Raw genomic sequence first — 15,969 nt, 5'->3', positions numbered from 1 at the left:
TTCTGCACTCAGTGTGCGACGCAGGGGACGTCGGACTGGAGCCCACTAGACGACAGGATCCCGGTCACAACCCAAAGTCCAGTAAGAGGCTTGCGAGCAACAAATGAAGACACCCCCTTCTGTGAGTCGAGATTCCCCTCACCGCTTACTCAGTGTGGGCATCGAGCACATGTTGTACTACGTACGGAGTATCCGTACACCTTATTACATAGCCCTGGGTAATCCGTATGCAACAACAATGCAACATGGGGGGAGACATACATCGATATATCGACAAGGGCAGAATAAACTAGATACTACCGGTGTATCCGTAATGCCGGTTACCAAAAAGCCACCAAAGGGGTCTTGTTCAATGGGTCCGCGCATGAGGTAGGACACAGACAACACGGGCGGGAGATTAGAACTAGACGGGCACGCAACGCTGTCAAGTGCTCAGTGAAGCCTCCCCTCCCGTATTGAGTGTTTTAACCTACCTACTACCGGTATGTACCTAGGCTGGCGACAAGGAAGTCTGAAGGAAACGCCAAGAGGCAGCGCAATATGCTTAAACCAAGCTGTATGGTCCGCATTTGTGCCGTCCGCGATCCCAGATGCCTCAAACAAACGACTTTAAACCCTGTACTCACGAAAGCCCGAGCTCCTACGGTGCCCCTGTTGCGAACCCCTTCTCCCACTCTTCTCCCCTCCCTCGTCCGTTGTCTGTTTTCCTCGGCGAGCTCCCCTTTCCACTGCCCACTTTCCCGATGCTACCATCTCCCCGACTTGCCCCCCCCCCCCCTCTCCAAGCCAGCGCCTGGGCGCCTTAGCCGCGCCCCCTCTGCAGTCCAGTCGCCCATGACATGCAGCAAGCTCGGCAGTCCAGCACCGTGCTATGCCGTTGGATGCTTCGAATGACGGCACCTCCGTGGGGGGTTCCATTCAGCTGCTGGCCGGACTACCCGTCAGCGATTACCAGCTTATTAGGTCATGAACTGTCACCACCTCAGCAGATACTTTGAGTCTAGCATGCCGCCACGCCTACACTACTATGTGCTGCGTACACGATGTCGCCCGTGGCCTGTACAATAATACCACCTACTAGTGGGGCGGTCCATCACTTGCCCCTCCAGCCTGGGTATATCTCGCCAGATACTGGGAAGGGGATCCCGTTTCTTAGGACCGCAGGCATGCGTTCTTAAGAGGCCGGACGTGTATCTCCCGCTTTGACGCCGGCGCGTCATTACAAAGTAATTGCGGGCTGGACTACCAGATTTGGCAATCATGGCGCCCGATAGTCCAATATTGCGGAGTGCCAGCCGCGAGCATCCCACGTTGCTTTTTATTTTGACCACTGACGACACCACAGGGACGCCTATATGGCAATTGCCTTTGCCTTATTCCACCACCCAAGGCGGCCTAGGGACTGACTGACACCCATTAGATGATCGGGCTAAACCCCGGTTTCACCGGAGTGATGAGAGGGAGGCTCCAAGCAGCAGGAGCAGCGGCGGCGGCGGCAGCAGCTCACAAAAACAGCTTCATCCCTCTCTCCGTTCGAAGCAGGAGTCAGACGACATCCTTCCTGCGTTTCACTTTGTTCCTTGAACTTGCCGAACAAGCCCCCGCCATCGCCGATAGGGTTAGAAAGGTTGCCCGCTTCCCTCCGAGGAGGCCATCCGATTGGCGACCATCCCATCTACACTCATCAACCTGCGAACCCGTTTGGTTTCGTGGATAAAACTCGCATGCCGTCTCATTCCACGAAACAACACTCGTATTTCTCTATGCGCCATATCTCGGGCCGCTAGTCGAAACTCTAAGCCAAGTGGATATCACAATCCTGTATTTCAACGCCAAACTCACCGTCGGGGATCTGTTCGTTTGGTTTCTTGCTGTTTGGCCGTTGTGCGGCTGCTGCCCGAGTGGTCGGACCCGTCGATCACTGGATCCCCCCCCCCCCCCCTCCTTCTCCAACCACGGAGGCCATCCAGCCTTAAAGAAGATCGCCAGTCGGGATTTCCCACCGCAATCTTGTCTCTGAAGATCTCGCATGCGATGCAACCCAGATTTAAGCTCCTGCCGTAACGTCACACAGCGAGCACAATGCCTTCGACCTTGTTTGCGCCTTTGGCAGAGGAGTTTTCGAAACCCGCCGTCACCACAGGCGAAGCATTCCCCGTCATGAAGCTGCCGGTTGAGATACGGTTGATGATATGGGAGTATGCCCTGCCGAATTCGCGCGTGTACGAAGTAATGGACTCGCCGAATGCAAGTCAGAAGACGCCTGCGGCAGCCGGACTCACGTTCGCCAACGTCCGACACGAGCCTCCGCCAGCCCTGGGCGCGGTGTGCCATGAGACGAGGGTGTTTGTGCTACAGCGCTACAGACCTCTCACCCTGTCGACCACCACCAAATACCTCGACCTGTCGCGCGACATCCTGCTGCTCGAGCCGTACTTGCTGGTGAAGCGTCTGCTTCGGGCACTGCAATTCTTCGGCCAGATCCCTCTTGTCCGGGATAACCTCAGCCGACTTGCTTTCGGCACGTCGTACGGGCTGTACACCGGCATCTGCCACCCCGTCCTGAGTTGGAAAGTCTCCAAATCAAACATATCGACCTTGATGGCCCGCCTATCCAAGTTCCCACGACTGAGAAAGCTCCTCTTCGTCGTCCATCAGGAATTTCAGTTCGACTTTGACGTCCGACCACCACAACCCATGCATCAGATGAGCCAACCAGAGGCATCGCGGCCACAGTTGGTGCACCAGGGATATCGCTTCAAGTTCGACATCGAGTCTCATCTCAACTACACTCAGCCTCGACACCCGCATACCAACGAGTTCATGTACTATCCGCTGCACGTCGACGAGGACAAGGACGAGTGCTTCGACAAGGATGAACTGGAGAGCGAGGACGAGACTTGGCCGACCAACGACGCTTGGAGACGCTTCAGGAGGAGATTCCAAAGATGCATTCATCTTGTCATGAAGGATTCGCCGGACGCTCCGCGACCAAAGGTCATGCCTACGTTGGAGGGGGCAAGTCTGCTCTGGCGGTATGGCAAGGCGCAGCGGCATTGATAGTTCTAATGCTTTAGCGGGGCTTACGGAGTTTACAGTTTCTTGTGCATTACAATATACCCTCTCGGTCTGTTAGTTTGGTATTTATTCTTAGGCAACACAGCACTCTCGTGCCCTTACCTTCGTCATTTGTTCATCTACAAGAAGGCACAGCTTAGATGGTACCGCAGAGTGATGACGACTTGGGCCGTAAAACAGCATATGGACCTTGTGTGCGAGACGTCTGAACTAATCAAGTTGTATGAAAGGACTTTTATCTATTGATATACACTCATCCTTGCAGCAGGCGACCCTGCGAGAACCTCACAAATCACTCTGCTCACTATATTCACTCATCTTCCTTGCATCGATTTCAGCACAGCCTCATATCTAGCCAACTCAAGATTTGCCATCACCAACAAGACCCAGACCCCAACGAGTCCAGCAACAGCCCACACCGCCAACTGGTCCATTCTTTCTGCTCTTCCCTCTGCCGCCTCCAGCCGAGGGTCGATTCTCGCATCAAGACGCCCCTTGTACAGCTTGCCCGTGCCGCCACCAGGAAGCCCAGGGAACGGCGAGGGGAGGACGCGTGAGAGACGGAGCCCGAGCAATTGTTTGGTATTGAGGGATTCTCGGTCCTTCGGGGTTTCCATGCTCAAAAGGGGACTTTTGAGGCTGTCGGCGAGGGAGCAAAGCTTCCTGGCCGAGTTGCTATTGGCATTATAGAGGGGCAGAAGAGAGTGATCGGCAGCTGTAGGCTTCGTTTGGGTGAAGTTGAAGCATGGGCTACGCGGGTCCAAGAACTCCTTCGAATTGGTTTCCTCTAACAGGGACAGCCTCTTGGAGTCGTCGGGTGAAGAGGTGGTGTAAGACACGTCCGTCTGGGTGCTGCTTTGAGAGGCACGACGACGATTCGTGTTCCGGGGGGCGTAATCGGGGTCCCAGGTAATGGATCTCTTCAAAGGAGACTCTAAATCGTGTTCCTGTGTGGATGGGGGGGTCCAATCGGCGACCCGGTGGCGCCAAGACGGTTCAACCTCAGCACTGTCCGCGAGGGTCTTGACCTGTTGGACCTTGCGCTTAGAGGGACTGCAGCTCTCGTCGGTGCTGTCATCGCCCGATCCATCGTTGGCTTCGCCGGCAGAAGGCCTCGGGTAAGGGCTGCGGTTGCGCCAGTAGCGGGTCTGTTTCTCTGGGGCAATCGTCATCCTGTATCTGGTTCTAAGCCTTCTTGATGTCTGCTCTCTTGCTGATCAACCTGAGGTGCCAATGAGAAGTTGAGGGATTGGTGCCGAAGGGCTTCGATTCCTGAGTTGGGCTCAACTCAATACTCTTCGCCGGGAGTAGAACTCGATGCTGCCATTTCATCATAGACTGGCCAGGGTATTCGGAGATAGAGTCTTTTTGTCCTGCCATGTCTGGTTCAAAGCTTGTATCTGTGCGATTAGAGGGGCGGTTGCAAAGCCTTCTCATTTTATTTGAAAACCTCAGCGTCGCCATGGTTGAGTTGGCAGACAAAGTTGCCTTTGGTATGAGACTGGAACACCTTGGTGAGCCAACACGGGATATATTCGGCACACATGTGATGCTTCTCCGATGATCAATTTCACACTCCCACTCTCTGTTGCCTCAAAAAGTTTAGCGAATAGATAGGTATAGGACAAATACAACAGCCAGGATACAGAGAAGCGGGCAAGTATTGAAACGGAAAGCCTCAATAAGCCTTTCCAACATGAAGCTCCTCGGTAGGCCTCTTAACTAGGTAACTTTTGGTCACGGTATGATTCCAATTCTCAAAACGCTTGCGCTCGCCTTGTTTCCCGTCGCAATCCAGATCCTATTTTAAGCTTTTGCATGCCCCTCCACGCAAGCAAATGCCATTCAATAATATTCCTTGGCCAATCCAAACTTTATCTCCAGTACGACTAACAAGCAGATCCTACCAGTGCCAGCCAAACCCGGTGGAGGATGCTGGCCCAGCCGTCAGTGATGATGGAATAGAGCAGGGGGGCGGAAAAGCCGACAGCCCCCTCGCGTTGACATAATACCAGGACACGATGCCACCCTCGGCTACACGGGAGTATATGATTTCCTTTGTGGCTATGCAGCTTAGAGATGTGCTGGAGCAGAGCGTATTTGTGTCCGGCTTGGGCCCATCATTGCCATCTCCTGCCGTGGGGTTTGGTCTGGCAAATTGGCATCAACATGGCGGAAACTCGAGAACAAAACGCCGATAACTTTCCGTTATTATACCTTTATGTCGCTAGTCTATCAGGATTGCGACTTCACCATGAAGATCTGGAATGTGTTAGCCAAAGGTCTGAGGCTGTCAGTGATGTAGGTGATGCAGAACATACCGCGTTCAATGCCTTGTCGTCCATGGTCGCCATTCTCTTCTGCGCAATCCACCGCGATCTCACTGCATGATGGCCTCTGAGCACTGGTGTTGAGGTACCGCTGGCGGTCGGTGTTGATGTGGTGGGGGTCGATGTAGATTCCCGCGATGCCTCCTTCTTGGCACGCTTTTCCTCCTTGCGACGCCTTTTCTCCTCTTTCCTCGCAGCCTTCTCGGCATCGGTCTCGCCTTTGCGCTTCTTCTTGGTGGTCATGTCATCGGACGATTCCTCCTCGTCGCTGCCAGCCTCCTTCTTTTCCTTCTTTTTCTCCTTTCCCCTCTTGTTTTTCTTGGACCTCTTCTCCGTCTCGTCCTGGGTATCTTCGGAAGCATCTTCTTTTGAGGACCTTGATTTCCGCTTCTTGTCCTTCTTTTCGCTTATCAAAGTCTCATCGTCACCCTCAGCCTCAGCCTTTAGCTTTTTGGCTGCCTTCTTCTCCTCCTTTCTCCGTTTCTTCTTGGCCTTCTCGTCCTCGGATGAAGACTCATCTTCGCTCGACTCTTCAGCTTTGCGCTTCTTTGATTTCCCATCCGACGATTCGCTGACAGTGGGTACGTCTTCCATTTTGATGTCGTCCTTATCTTCCTCCTTGGGCTCGGCGGTGGGCTCATCCTTGACTTGGTCGCCGACAAGCCATCCTCCCCTAACGAACCGCATGGGTCCAAATTTTGTGTCGCAGTAGAGCGTGCCCTGAAGCGTTGCACGGGCCTGGCGCTCTTTCTCGATGGACTCGCTCGATTTGCCGTTCAATCGTCCCAGGAGGTCAGAAAAGACGTCCATGCCCGTGACCCTGTCATCCCTCGCCTGTTTGAAGCCTAGACCGAGCATGTCATCCTTCAGGGCGACACGAATGAATGAGGCATTGGCGGCAGTATGGTGCACTGCGTGAGCAGCGCCTTTCGCACCGAGGTACTGCCCAGGCTCCCAGCCCTGGGATCGCAGGATCTTCTGGCCGAAGGAATCCGCATCCTTGGTCCATTTCGTGTTGTTGGGATCCTTGCCGATCTTGCGGCGACTGCAAAATTGTCAGTGTCTTGGGGGTGGATTGGCTTGTCTTTGGGGGTGTTGGTTCTCACGTCTTTGCCTGTGCCAGACCCATCGTTGCGGTTTGGCAAGTACAGACTCGTTGTGAAAGAAGACGGGGAGTTTTCGCAATGCACGATAAGAGATGCAGTTCGCTGCCATTATCGCAGAAAAATTTTGGTGGGGTGCTATCGGGAAATGTGACTGATCCCTGCAATTTCCAGTATGTATCCGAGGAATATCCGTTCACCGAATCTCACCGACCCGTCCGAGGTCAACAGGCACAGCATCACTAGGTAACTCCATTATACCACCTTCCAACTCAAAGTGCTCTTTACGGGAAGAAGCAAAGCCCTCTGAAGGTATTTAAATGGGGGCTGTTTTTTTCTTGTACCATACTTGGACAAGGTTTAATTTGCAAAATGAATTCATTGCCCCGGTGTCGGATAGCCTCTCCCGAGAGCTTCTAGCAGCGGCAGCAGCAGCAGCAAGCCTACTGGAGTCTCGGGCATGTATCATCACACTGCCGAGACCTTGCTTAAAGCTCTTGTTGAGTCTCCCAATGGCATACCCTTCGTTCTTAGTGCTGCGTGAAATGCGACCTTCGCTTCCCCGTTCAGTTATCCTTCCTGAACCGGATTCAGTAAGAAAATGATCACAATTTGAATATATTCACCATCACCAGCTCGCAGGCACTGCCACTTGATGAAAGAAACCGTCATCCAGACGCTTTACATGATCTGTGTAAGAAAGTAATCTCTCGTAGTATTCTTACCAAGTGCTGAGCATCCATCACTATATACCGGGACTAAATGGCGCTGCAAGAACGCCGAGTGCCCAGTTCAAAGTAAGGCGTAGTCGGTTGAAGATTATGATTAATAAGAAAAAAACAGACGTATGGCATTAGAGAGGGAATCCTAGCTTTGAGCACCAAGCCAAGGAGGTAGAGGTCATGGGTTTGCGGAATAAATGGCAGTATCATACCCAAGCAGGGCTAGCCGCATATCCTTCGAAACACAGTTCCAAGAGTTCAACACACAGGGCACAAAGAGTACGGTTTGCGACGTGGGGGTGACAGGAAGTGGTGTGGTCATAAAGGAGCCGTGATGGTTTTTCTATTCCCCAACGCCGTATTGTATGCTCGATTCGTACTATTACACAAAGTCTTATCGTCACATTGGCCCCAGCCAAGTCTATCCGCTTGTCGTTTACACCGTGAAACCGAATCCCTTCATGCAGGCCCGGTATTGGTCAATCGTGGAGAGGCAGTCCTTGGCCGGATCGGCGGCGTTCGAGAAGAGCATGCACTCGTCGCGCTTAGCCTTCTCTTCCTTGCATACACAGCAGGGCTGTACTCGAGATTGTTCGTCAGAATTCTATGCGCTCGGTGTAGGGTCATCGGGCTGGAGATTTTATTCCAGAGGCTTTGCGCACCTTCGGCTTAGAGGCTTGCTGATCGGCAGCAGCCGGCGCAGCGGCCGGAGTGGCGATTGAGGCTGCAAATAGAGAATGTTAGCCATTGCGTGATCATGAGTGCGTTTTTTGGATTCCCTACGGATGGCGGCAGCTGGGGAGGCCATTTTGAAAGTCAAGCGAGTGTTGGGAAGTGAGGTAAGTGGTTTGCGATCGGGGGTTGAAGGCTGGAGAAATGGCTGTTATTCTGCACCTCGGGCCACTTTTTTCCCCTCTGCGCTGACCTCACCGAAGGTCGATTTGTAAGTCACTCTAATCACGGGCACCATATCCGTAGCCAATCACGCCTTCGACAAATCACGTGCACTCACGCCTGTCTTTCGGTTCCACGAGCGTGGTTGGCCGATAATTCTCTTCAATCCTTAGATCCGATTAACTAAACCCGACGCTGATTCCTTGCGTGACATTCAAGCTTCGAGCAACCCATAAGTGCATTGCAAATTTCTGACTTTAGGAGTCTGCATCTCTGGCCACGCTTAGGTAGGTAGGTTTACCTTCGAGGAAGCGGACCGGAAAGAGTGAGCCACTCGGTGTGGGTACGTTCCGGCCCTCAAGCTGGATCGGGTCCTGGGCCACGGGCGGCCCCGGGAGAGCCCCGGAAAGTGGAGCATATCGAGTAGCAATGCCGGGCTGGCGTTAATTTCAGTATACATGAGGATGCACCATGTACGGTACAGTGACATGTAATATCCGTAAGTCTGAGCTCACATGTTCAAGGTTGCCACATGTCACTGTTACGTCTGGAACGCTGGCGACTTGAAAAACGAGGGAACTCTCTGCCAGCTCTTCACCACGCTAGATGTAAATATGCGCTACCGTCCTGCCCCTGAACATGCCTTTTCCACCCTGAGCGGGCGTGAAGCATTCATGGTTAGCAGGCCGATATCTTATAAGAGACGATTCTCTACCCCGGAAAGCCTCCGCAGAAACGCCATGAACAGAATTAGTAGAATGCCAAGCTGGATTCACTATGAAAAGTCTTTCAAAGATGTGGGGGATACAGTCGCATTTCGCGCAAGAGACGCCAAATGAAACTGGACGCGTTGTTGAAAAAGAAAGTTTAAGTGCCAGTAGGGGGCGTAATCCTTGGGATGTAGTGGTTCAGGCCCACTGGCGAGCTTAGTGCAGTGGGCCCCTGCAAGCTATCAACGCGCTCCTGCCCGTGAGACGCGACAGCTCTGCGATGAAATGGGGCCGCCTCCCAATTGACATCACCACGAACCCCTTCCCGACATAGCTTTTGGTCCGTCTTCACCAAACAGCGCCAGCCCGCTCTTTTACCATGGCGCCGAAGTCGAAACTCCCCGAGAAGAAGCAGCAGTCACTCACCAACTTCTTTCAACCCAAGACTGTCAATGGTCTTGCCGCCGCCTTCCAAAAGTCCCAGTCCGAATCCCGAACGAGGCCGTCCGAGTCTCCAGAGGCTTCACGCAAGCGACCTCTAGTAGAGGATGCAGACAAGGTCCACAATGGCTTAGAAAAGAACCCCAAGAGGACAAAGAGGGGGAAGGAGGAGAATTCAGATGCTACAGACGAGGAGGAAGACCCTGTCTTCGCTCCAGGAGCCAAACAGCCTGCGGCCGAGCTCAATTCCAAGGCGTCTACGGCTGCCAATCGGGCAGGACGGTTCACGTACAGCCAGACCTCAGATGTAAATGCTGATGAGGAGGATAATGAAGACCCATCCACGAAAAAACGCAAGGAGGAGCTGCACAACAAGTTCGTGAAGAAGCTGGGCCACCCAGACAGCATGCTTTGGCGGCGGCGGAGGGAGGACGACAACGAAGCTGCTGAGGGAGAAGAGGGCGAGGAGGACGATGAAGACGAGGCCCCTCCGGCGCCCAAGGCTAAGAAGGGAGGCGCAAGAGCGAACAAGAAGCTCACGCCAATGGAGCTTCAGTTCCTCGAAATCAAACGCAAGCATCTCGACACTGTGCTCATCGTCGAGGTTGGCTACAAGTTCCGGTTCTTTGGGGAGGACGCACGCATTGCTGCCAAGGAGCTCAGCATCGTCTGCATTCCGGGCAAGTACCGCTACGACGAGCACTCTTCGGAGGCACACTGGGACCGGTTTGCCTCGGCGAGCATTCCGGTACACCGGCTGCCCGTCCACGCCAAGCGTCTCGTCGCTGCTGGCCACAAGGTCGGGGTGGTCCGCCAGATCGAAACGGCTGCTCTCAAGAAGGCTGGCGACAACCGCAACGCACCGTTCATCCGTAAGTTGACCAACGTCTACACCAAAGGTACCTATATCGACGAGAACGGAGAGTTGGAAACCGGTGGCGATGGAGGTGCTCCGTCAGGGGGCTACCTACTGTGTATTACCGAGACCCCGACAAATGGGCAGGGCACGGATGAGAAGGTCGAGGTCGGAATAGTTGCCGTGCAACCGACGACCGGGGATATCATCTACGACACCTTCGAGGATGGCTTCATGCGAAGTGAGATCGAGACACGGCTTCTTCACATCTCCCCTTGCGAGTTCGTTATCGTCGGTGACCTCACCAAGGGATCCGATAAGCTCGTGCAACATCTCTCTGGGAGCAGCACAAATGTTTTTGGAGACCGCAGCCGTGTCGAGCGCGTCCCTCGCACCAAGACCATGGCCGCCGAGGCATACTCGCACATCACACAGTTCTACGCAGACAAGCTGCAGCAAACTCCGGACGCCGCCGCCTCGTCTCTCCTTGAGCGTATCCTCCACCTCCCTGAACCCGTCACTATCTGCCTTTCCGCCATGATCAACCATCTCAAGGAGTATGGCCTCGAACACGTCTTCGATTTAACCAAGAACTTCACCAGCTTCTCGGCACGTCAGCATATGCTCCTGAACGGAACAACGCTTGAGGCCCTTGAGGTCTATCGCAATGCTACCGACCACTCTGAGCGTGGCTCTCTCTTCTGGGCCCTGGACAAGACGACCACCCGCTTCGGCCAGCGCCTGCTCCGTAAATGGGTGGGCCGGCCGCTTCTCGACGTCTCCCGCCTCGAAGAACGCGTCGCCGCCGTTCAGGAACTCGTCGATGAGCAATCCTCCGCCAAGGTCGACCGCTTAGTGGCGCTGCTTTCCGGCACCAAGACCGACCTCGAGCGCAGTCTGATCCGCATCTACTACGGCAAATGCACCCGTCCAGAGCTCCTCTCCGTCCTCCAAACACTTCAACGTATTGCCATGCAATACTCGACTGTAAAGTCGGCTGATGCCACGGGCTTTACCTCTCCGCTCATCTCCTCTGCCATCCTCTCCCTCCCTCACATCCTTGACCTGGTCGTCTCGTACCTTGACAAGATCAACCCGGAGGCTGCTCGGAAGGATGACAAGTACAACTTCTTCCGTGAGTCCGAACAAACCGAGGACATTGAAGACCACAAAATGGGCATCGTCGCTGTCGAGCAGTCCCTCGACGAACACCGTTCCGAGGCTGCCTCCTCCCTCTCGCGTAAGAAACCCGTCGACTACGTCACCGTGTCGGGCATTGAGTACCTCATCGAGGTCAACAACACAGACCTCAAATCCATTCCCGCCTCCTGGATCAAGATTTCGGGCACCAAGAAGCTTTCACGCTTCCACACACCCGCCGTCGTCCGCCTCATCGCTGAACGTGACCAGCATCGCGAGGCCCTTGCCGCCGCCTGCGACGCTGCCTTCACCTCCCTCCTCCACACCATTGCGGACGCATACCAGCCTCTCCGCGACGCAGTCTCCTCCCTCGCGACCCTTGACTGCCTTCTCTCCCTTTCCCGCGTCGCTGCCCTCCCCGGCTACACCAAACCGACCTTCCTCCCCGCCCCGACCCAGCCCACAATCTCAATCACCCAAGGCCGCCACCCGATCGCCGAACACACTCTCTCGGATCCCTACATCCCTTTCACGACGAGCCTCTCCTCCCCGTCCCCGCTGGCGCACCTCATCACGGGCCCCAACATGGGCGGAAAGTCCTCTTTTGTCCGCGCTGTGGCCCTCCTCGTCCTCCTCGCTCAGATCGGCTCCTTCGTCCCCGCCGACGAGTTCTCCCTGACCCTCGCCGACGCGATTCACGTCCGCATGGGTGCCCGCGACAACCTCGCCGCGGGCGAGTCCACCTTCATGGTCGAGGTCTCGGAGACGGCCCGCATCCTTCGCGCCGCCACCCCGCGCTCCCTCGTCGTCCTCGACGAGCTCGGCAGGGGCACTTCGACCCACGACGGCGCCGCCATTGCCCACGCCGTCCTCGACCATGTCGTCCGTGAGAACAGGTGCCTCACTCTCTTCATCACGCATTACCAGAACCTCGCCCGCCTGGCCGATGGCATCGGCGAGGGCCTTGTCAAGAACGTTCACATGCGCTTCACAGCGACACGTAAAGCTGGGACGGAGGAGGGAGACGGGGACGAGGGCGGTGAGGACGCGGGTGCCGACGAGGAAATCACCTTCCTGTATGAAGTCGGAGAAGGCGTTGCGCACAGGTCATATGGATTGAACGTCGCACGTCTGGCCCGGATACCCCGCAAGGTCATCGAAGTGGCCGCGCAAAAGTCGCGCGAAATGGAGCAAAACGTAGCAGCGCGAAGACTAAGGAGCACAGCCCGTCTCCTTGCTGAGGTGATGGAGAACCAACCGGATCAGCTTGACCATTTAATCTCGAACATAGACCAACTCTAGCACCAGTGTCACAAAAACAAAACAAAACAAAGTAGGCTGGATGTCTTTTTTATTCTACGAAGCCACGCCTGTTGTGTCTGCTTGGCACGATATGGACACGTATGAATGAAACTGTGATATCTATGTTTCTCTTCCATCCGAATCAAAACGTGTTGTTGGGTAAAGTCCTAAAACTCGGTGAAAGTTCGCTCTCAGTCCAGTGTCACCGTATATGAATGGCCCACCACAAACTCTGATGCCTGGCTTGTAGTTTGTAGGCCTGCCAGCGTGTGGCGGAATTCCCTTGGACCCTTATTATTCGTAGCGACCTCCGTCCTGACAAGGCAATACTCTGCGGTCGAACCCAATATCCGAAGGAACCCGCATTGCCCCGGCCCAGGGTCTAAAGATCAGCTGATGAGTCGAGGACGCGAGCAAAAGCCTGCCTGTGTACTCGCACAACGTGAACAACTGCGCTTTGTTAGTCACTGAAGAGAAAGCAGACTGACAATATAGGCTTACTGAAAGAAAATAAAAGTAAAATCGAAAGACCAAGAAGAATCCCATGAACCACGATGATAGCTTGACTCAGTAAGGGTCAGAGAGCAGATATTAATCGGCCTGATTTTCCTCTTCTTAGAGCATATTGTTGCCCGTTCAGTCCATGGAAGTTTTGACGACTTCCGCTTTCTCAGAGATCATCACCGAATACACTTGCTCCGTTTCCCGGATCGTTCTCGCCTGCAGTGAAGGCGAATTGGGTGGTGTAGTACACTGGCTGGGTCGAATTGCCATTGATGGGCATGAATCTCGTGTTCACGGTTGGCGCGACCACCGGATATCCCCAAGACGGTTGCTGATAAAAGATCTCATGCTGTTGCTGGTAACCATTGAAGGGGTTGGTCGTGGTGTTGGGGTCGGCCACACTGAGCTGGTTCATCTGATTGTTGGAGTTGGCCATTATGGATCGGTTCACGTGGCTGTTGCCACCACCAAAGACATAAGTGTCTCCTGTCATTCTCTGTCCCTGCAAGCCATGGTTATTTTCCTTTCCTTTGAACATTCGGTTCGTTAGATGCTTCGCAGAGGGAGTGGGAGAATTCAAGCTCGGATTCGAGTTCGCGTTCATCGACCGGAGGGGGATACGATTGCGGACATCGAATCTGCAAAAGAGGGGTCATCAATATACCATTTCATTGAATTTTCCTAGGTCAAGGTTAAAAGACCTAGCTTCATCCATCATCTCCTGAGAGAACTGTTGGCCTACCTTGGAGTCAGCAATTAAGGCACAGCTACGCAATTTAGCGAGACCTACAGGTAACGAGTCCACGATTGGCATCACGGAAGACGTCATGTTCTTCATGATTGGCGAACTGGCGGGGGTTCAGGTTGTTCAAGGACGATCCGGTTCCGAACGGAGAATCATCAAGATCTTCATCGAGCTCAACGTCGACTTCAGCGAGGCTAGCGGCATCACTCGCGGCATCCAACTTCTCCGATAGACCCTCGTTATCCATTTCAGGCGCCAGCTCCTTCTTGACGTCGCGGTTCTTGTGTCGCGCAGTTGTAGTACGAGATGCCTGTGGAGCAAGCTTCTCCATAGGCTCTGACTTGACGAGGAGTTCAGAAGCTTCATCGTCTTCCTCCTCCTCAACGTTACGGCTGCGCTTCTGGCGGCGCTTCGACTTGGCGATCTGTTCAAAATGTCAGCACTTATCAGTCTGTGATCAGATCCCGCGAGCAAGGTATTTTATGGGAGCTTACCGGAGTTCCCTCCACTGACGGTGCGTCATAGACATCGCGGGTTCTCGCGATTTCCATATCGAGATTCGCCACCAATTCGGTGGTAGTGATTGCCTGAGAAGATAGCTCCATCTGTTGAAGCACAGAGGCATCCTTGCGCTGGTTTCTCTTCTTTTTCTGGTCAGGGGTTGCAGCATCAAAGATGCCCATACCCGGCCAGACGATTCCCTTCAGTCTTGCTGACTCAAGCTCATCTGGAGTCCAGTCAATGACATCTTCGGTTGGAGTCGAGACGGGGCTGTTGTTCTGTTCTCCGTAGAATGTGATGGCCTGCTGCTCAAAGAGTCCACCAGTCGGGGGAGGTGTCCAGGAGGCGTCACTGCCGAGCTCGCGCTTGACAAGGTGGGGTAGTTTCTTCTTCTTCTTGAGAGTCTTTGCGAAGTCAGCCTACAAGAATGATGAGGTTTGATTGAGAGATGCCCTACTTGAGGTACTGGCTGTCCAGATCGCTTGCCTGCCGGGATGCCCTTCGATCTTTCATCCTTGACTTTTAGACGCTCCGCGAGCATGGCCTCGAGGCCATGCTCGTTATACCACCTTTCATACGTGGATATGGCGTGGGCGGCAGAAAGGTCAGCGATAGCGCGGATCCTGACATCGTTGAAGGTCTGGAGGTGGCCCTTCGAGTTGAGATGTGTAAGAAGGTGAGAGACGTCCGAGAAGTGCGGGTTGGTAGGACAGATGACGCAGAGAAGCGGAATAGACGAGCTGGAAGGAGACTTTGCCTCGGACACATTCAGACCAGCTGACTTGGTAGCAGTCGATTTGCCACGGGCCTTGCTGATCTTCAAGGTCTTGGGTGCCTGTGATTTCGGTACCTGAGCCTTTGGCGCCTTGGTCAGGGCTTCGACGCTGGCCTCACGGGCTGCGACAGCTGCCATGTTCTATTCCGAAGTTAGCAATGAATTAACAGTGCTGACATGCAATTGCCAGTCGTTACTGACTGGCTGTCTCTTCATGGTTGAAACAGAACGAGTAGAACGGAGGGCGGGCTTTTCTGTTCAGGTAACCAAAACACAAAACGAAGGGCAGGAAATCCTTTTCCCAATGGTTTTATTACAGGCAAAGAAGGACAGAAATCCGAGACCCAGTGAACATGGGAAGGGCAGTAGCCAGCAAATGAAGCCAAGGAGTAACGCTGAAGAGCTCGGTGCATGTGGGAGGTGACAATGGAACAGGACTCTGGCAGTGATGGAGGAGGAATGTCGCTGTGGAAACATCCGACGAAAGAACGTGTATGCTGATGGGTATGGGTGTTCTGGCCTAGAGAGTGGCAGAGCCGGACCTAGGAAAGGGGAGGTACTCACGGCGGCAGCAGCAAGGGCTGCTTGACGTCTAGGCGCCATCTTCTGAAATGGCAGGAGATGATGCTATCCATAGTAGCAGCAGGTCCTGTTCCTCCAAAAAGAAAAAGAAAAAAAAGAAAAGAGAGAGAGAGAAGAGGAAGGAACGATGATGGTCGAGTTCCAGGTGCGGGAAGGAATAGGTGTCGATGGGCCGCTTGCACGCTGGCCGTTCTTGTCTGTAGTCGCTCTGTCAGTAGTTGAACTTGAATTTGAAGGGAGTCGCAACGATCGCCCTTTCCAATGGGTGGAAGAGAAGAGTAGAGTG

The 15,969-nt window shown here is 54.0% G+C and overlaps 7 protein-coding genes across 7 annotated transcripts; 2 read left to right on the top strand and 5 right to left on the bottom strand.

Moving 5' to 3' along the window:
• Window positions 1-2,082: 2,082 nt before the first annotated feature.
• GLRG_10427 (uncharacterized protein) lies at window positions 2,083-3,060 on the top strand (the record flags this gene model as incomplete). The annotated part of the gene is made up of 1 exon (XM_008101112.1): window positions 2,083-3,060. One exon carries the CDS (start codon window positions 2,083-2,085, stop codon window positions 3,058-3,060), a length of 978 nt encoding a protein of 325 aa, XP_008099303.1.
• Window positions 3,061-3,392: 332 nt separating this feature from the next.
• Window positions 3,393-4,250, bottom strand: GLRG_10426 (uncharacterized protein; the record flags this gene model as incomplete). Its single annotated transcript, XM_008101111.1, has 1 exon — window positions 3,393-4,250. One exon carries the CDS (start codon window positions 4,248-4,250, stop codon window positions 3,393-3,395), a length of 858 nt encoding a protein of 285 aa, XP_008099302.1.
• A 1,063-nt stretch (window positions 4,251-5,313) lies between these two features.
• On the bottom strand, window positions 5,314-6,537 carry GLRG_10425 (G-patch domain-containing protein; the record flags this gene model as incomplete). Its single annotated transcript, XM_008101110.1, has 3 exons — window positions 5,314-5,340; window positions 5,400-6,453; window positions 6,515-6,537. 3 exons carry the CDS (start codon window positions 6,535-6,537, stop codon window positions 5,314-5,316), a joined length of 1,104 nt encoding a protein of 367 aa, XP_008099301.1.
• Window positions 6,538-7,669: 1,132 nt separating this feature from the next.
• Window positions 7,670-8,041, bottom strand: GLRG_10424 (cytochrome C oxidase copper chaperone; the record flags this gene model as incomplete). The annotated part of the gene is made up of 3 exons (XM_008101109.1): window positions 7,670-7,810; window positions 7,896-7,957; window positions 8,017-8,041. The coding sequence occupies 3 exons, from the start codon at window positions 8,039-8,041 to the stop codon at window positions 7,670-7,672; spliced, it is 228 nt and encodes a 75-aa protein (XP_008099300.1).
• A 1,175-nt stretch (window positions 8,042-9,216) lies between these two features.
• On the top strand, window positions 9,217-12,576 carry GLRG_10423 (MutS domain V; the record flags this gene model as incomplete). Its single annotated transcript, XM_008101108.1, has 1 exon — window positions 9,217-12,576. The coding sequence occupies one exon, from the start codon at window positions 9,217-9,219 to the stop codon at window positions 12,574-12,576; it is 3,360 nt and encodes a 1,119-aa protein (XP_008099299.1).
• Window positions 12,577-13,246: 670 nt separating this feature from the next.
• GLRG_10422 (uncharacterized protein) lies at window positions 13,247-13,618 on the bottom strand (the record flags this gene model as incomplete). The annotated part of the gene is made up of 1 exon (XM_008101107.1): window positions 13,247-13,618. The coding sequence occupies one exon, from the start codon at window positions 13,616-13,618 to the stop codon at window positions 13,247-13,249; it is 372 nt and encodes a 123-aa protein (XP_008099298.1).
• Window positions 13,619-13,787: 169 nt separating this feature from the next.
• On the bottom strand, window positions 13,788-15,239 carry GLRG_10421 (uncharacterized protein; the record flags this gene model as incomplete). The annotated part of the gene is made up of 4 exons (XM_008101106.1): window positions 13,788-13,810; window positions 13,871-14,249; window positions 14,320-14,730; window positions 14,784-15,239. The coding sequence occupies 4 exons, from the start codon at window positions 15,237-15,239 to the stop codon at window positions 13,788-13,790; spliced, it is 1,269 nt and encodes a 422-aa protein (XP_008099297.1).
• Between the last annotated feature and the right edge of the window lie 730 nt (window positions 15,240-15,969).

The sequence above is a fragment of the Colletotrichum graminicola genome (assembly GCF_000149035.1).
Source record: "Colletotrichum graminicola M1.001 genomic scaffold supercont1.60, whole genome shotgun sequence".
NCBI classification, from domain to species: domain Eukaryota; kingdom Fungi; phylum Ascomycota; class Sordariomycetes; order Glomerellales; family Glomerellaceae; genus Colletotrichum; species Colletotrichum graminicola.
This window is presented reverse-complemented; position numbering and strand designations above follow the sequence as displayed.